Consider the following 3,074-nt stretch of genomic DNA (forward strand, 5'->3'; position numbering starts at 1 on the left):
TCCTCCACTTTTCTGAGCACTTTTGCCTGCTTCCGCTTCCATGTCCTCATTGCCCTCTGTCTTCTCTGAAGGAGTCGCTGCTGCTTCTAAGCCTGGGCCATGTCAGCACAGGAAAATAGGCATTGGCCCACCAGTAGCACTGGGGCAATTCTGCCATCCTTACTTCCAACCTTACAAGCAACAGAGGGGCTCAGAATGGTAACAGTCAGATTTGGCAGGATGCCAATGGGCCTATAGCCCGCCAACTTTCAGTACTTTGTTAAAATGGATTCCCAGCAAAAGCTAGATAGTAACCAGGCCCTAAAATTCCAATCTCTTCTCCCTGTTTCTTATTACTTTCTCTAGCTCTGCCTTTAGCTTGCTCAGCTGTGGAGTAGAAGGTGAATTATAAGATTTCTTTTTCTGTTCTCAACTACAGACCCCTCCGAACTGATCCAGTAGGATACTCACCCCCAGTTCTGCCATGGACAGTTTCAACTTATCCGTTCTGGCTTCTTGGGAAGAGAATTCAACAGCCAGTAAAGTCTTTGTTCCTGGGAACGTATCCCTAGTTACCAGCCTTGGCCTGGATGTCAGTGGCGTCCTCATTCCTCTGGTTTACCTGATTGTCTGTGTGGTGGGACTAGCTGGAAACTCCCTGGTCATCTATGTGGTTTTGTGCCATTCCGTGAGTGAATCAGTCACCAATGTCTACATCTTCAACTTGGCCTTGGCAGATGAACTCTTCATGCTTGGTCTGCCCTTCCTGGCTGCACAAAATGCCTTGTCCTACTGGCCTTTTGGTTCATTCATGTGCCGGCTAGTGATGGCTGTGGATGCCATAAATCAGTTCACTAGTATTTTCTGCCTGACGGTGATGAGCGTTGACCGCTATTTGGCTGTGGTGCACCCTGGGAAATCATCAAAATGGCGGACAGCACGAGTGGCCAAGGCTGTCAGTGCCACTGTGTGGGTGATCTCTTCTGTGGTGGTGTTGCCAGTGGTGGTGTTTTCCGAGGTCCCTGAGGGCATGAACACCTGCCACATTAAGTGGCCTGAGCCTGCGTCAGTGTGGAAAGCTGGCTTCATTGTCTACACAGCTGCCCTTGGCTTCTTTGGACCATTGCTGGTCATCTGCCTGTGCTACCTGCTTATTGTTGTCAAGATTCGGTCAACAGGCAGAAAAGTACGGGCACTGACAGCCAAGCGCAAGCACTCTGAGCGTAGGGTCACCCGCATGGTGGTTGCTGTGGTGGCGGTCTTTGTACTCTGCTGGCTGCCCTTCTATGTGCTCAACATCATCAATGTCACCTGTACTCTGCCTGATGAGCCATCACTTTTTGGTATCTACTTCCTGGTGGTGGTCCTGCCCTATGCCAACAGCTGTGCCAATCCCATCATCTATGGCTTCCTCTCCTACCGCTTCAAGCAAGGTTTCCGTAGGGCCATCCTGAGACCCTCCCGCCGAGTGCAGAATCAAGACATAGCAGCAGCTGCATCTACGGGAGATAAGATAGAAGAGGAGGAGGATGAAGAAGAGGAGGAGGAGGGAGAAGACAAGATTGAAGCAAGTGAGGTCAGCAAGATTGCCCAAAATGGCAATGGCATGCAGGAGTGTGTTCCAATCAGTGAGTCAGGAGGAGGCAGTGGACAGAAACAGCTTCCTGAGGAGAATGTTAGCTGTGAGAAACCCAACACTGTGAACATCAGCTACTTATAGTGACTAGGAAGGGACTTCCCTGTTTCTGGATTATGCTGGCTGAGACTCATGCAAAGCAGCTGTGGGATCATTCTTAATTCAAGGCACACTACTTTCCTGAAAGATGGAGAAATGGAGCGCAAGAGGAACGTGGACAAACCAAGAAGCACTTTTGAACCATAAAAAGTTGCAATAGCCATTTCTATTTGCAACCCCAGAGCAGTGATTTCTGGGTAGAACAAAGACTTCTGGGAACTGGCTTGGAAGAAGTGTCTTTTCTTGGTAGGCATGAGCGTTACTTGACTTTATCTAAGGATAGAGATGGAAACAGGGACTTTGCTTATTGATTACAACTCTGTTCTCACACCAAGAGTCACTGGCAACTGACCATACCCCACTTCTGTATTATGACACATTGCTAAAGGACTGGGGTGATGTTAGGCTGGGCTTATTGCACCTCCCAGCTTTGAATCCATTTCTCAGGGCCAGGGCCCTGTAGCAAGTCCTGAGCCTCATGGCTGCCAACAGGAGGTCCTCTGCTCTCATCTTAATCAACATGTCAGAGGGCAATTTTCAAGGGGATTGCAGCTGAAAAGGGAAGGGTTAAGTCTCTCTTTCCCACATGCTGCAATATCCTCTCCCCATCTTCCCCTGGATGACAATTAACTTTCAGTTGGGGAAATTCCACTGGTTTCAGATGATCTGGAAATTCCACTGGTTTCGGATGATCTGAACCCTCGTGCAAATCAATTGAAGAATGCATTTTATTTGCGATTATTTGGATGAGAAAGTGGTTGGATGGCTTTACCTCCTGTGAAATTTTAATACATTCTAGTAAGTATCTCCTCATTTGCATATGCTGAGATCTATCATCATATGCTGGTTTACATTCAGTGGACTTGGCCTCCGAATCTTTTAGGTTCTAGCAAAGCCCAAGCTGACCACAGCCTGTATCATTTTCCTATAACAACTTGGTGTGCACTGGGCTTCTGAAGCGGGAAGCATTACCAACTTTATTGCAGTGGTTTCCTTTGCACATAAAATACTTTAATTGATTGTTATTCACATGATGACTCTGATTGTGCTTTTTAGGGAATAACTGCAAAATGACCTAAAACATGTTTAACAATGTTTAATTACTTCTATATGGCCAACTGGTTACACAGCTGGAGAGAGGATCAAACCTCTGCACATGTGCTCACATTAACAAGACAATTTGGAAAGACATGAAAAGTACATGCCATTTACATGTTACATGTTAATGAAAATTTTCCCTATTTGCAATTACTAAACCACAATATGAACCAAAATACAATTTGGGGCTGAAATTTGTACATTTCTAAAGTCTGAGAAGCAGTTCACATGTGTGTGCACACACGCACGCGCACACACAGAG

The 3,074-nt window shown here is 46.5% G+C and overlaps 1 protein-coding gene across 1 annotated transcript; it reads left to right on the plus strand.

Moving 5' to 3' along the window:
• Window positions 1-463: 463 nt before the first annotated feature.
• Window positions 464-1,699, plus strand: SSTR3 (somatostatin receptor 3). Its single transcript, XM_044441246.1, has one exon. The coding sequence runs from the start codon at window positions 464-466 to the stop codon at window positions 1,697-1,699; it is 1,236 nt and encodes a 411-aa protein (XP_044297181.1).
• Window positions 1,700-3,074: the final 1,375 nt, after the last annotated feature.

The sequence above is a fragment of the Varanus komodoensis genome, unplaced genomic scaffold, assembly GCF_004798865.1.
Source record: "Varanus komodoensis strain SLA01 unplaced genomic scaffold, ASM479886v1 scaffold39, whole genome shotgun sequence".
Classification (NCBI taxonomy): domain Eukaryota; kingdom Metazoa; phylum Chordata; class Lepidosauria; order Squamata; family Varanidae; genus Varanus; species Varanus komodoensis.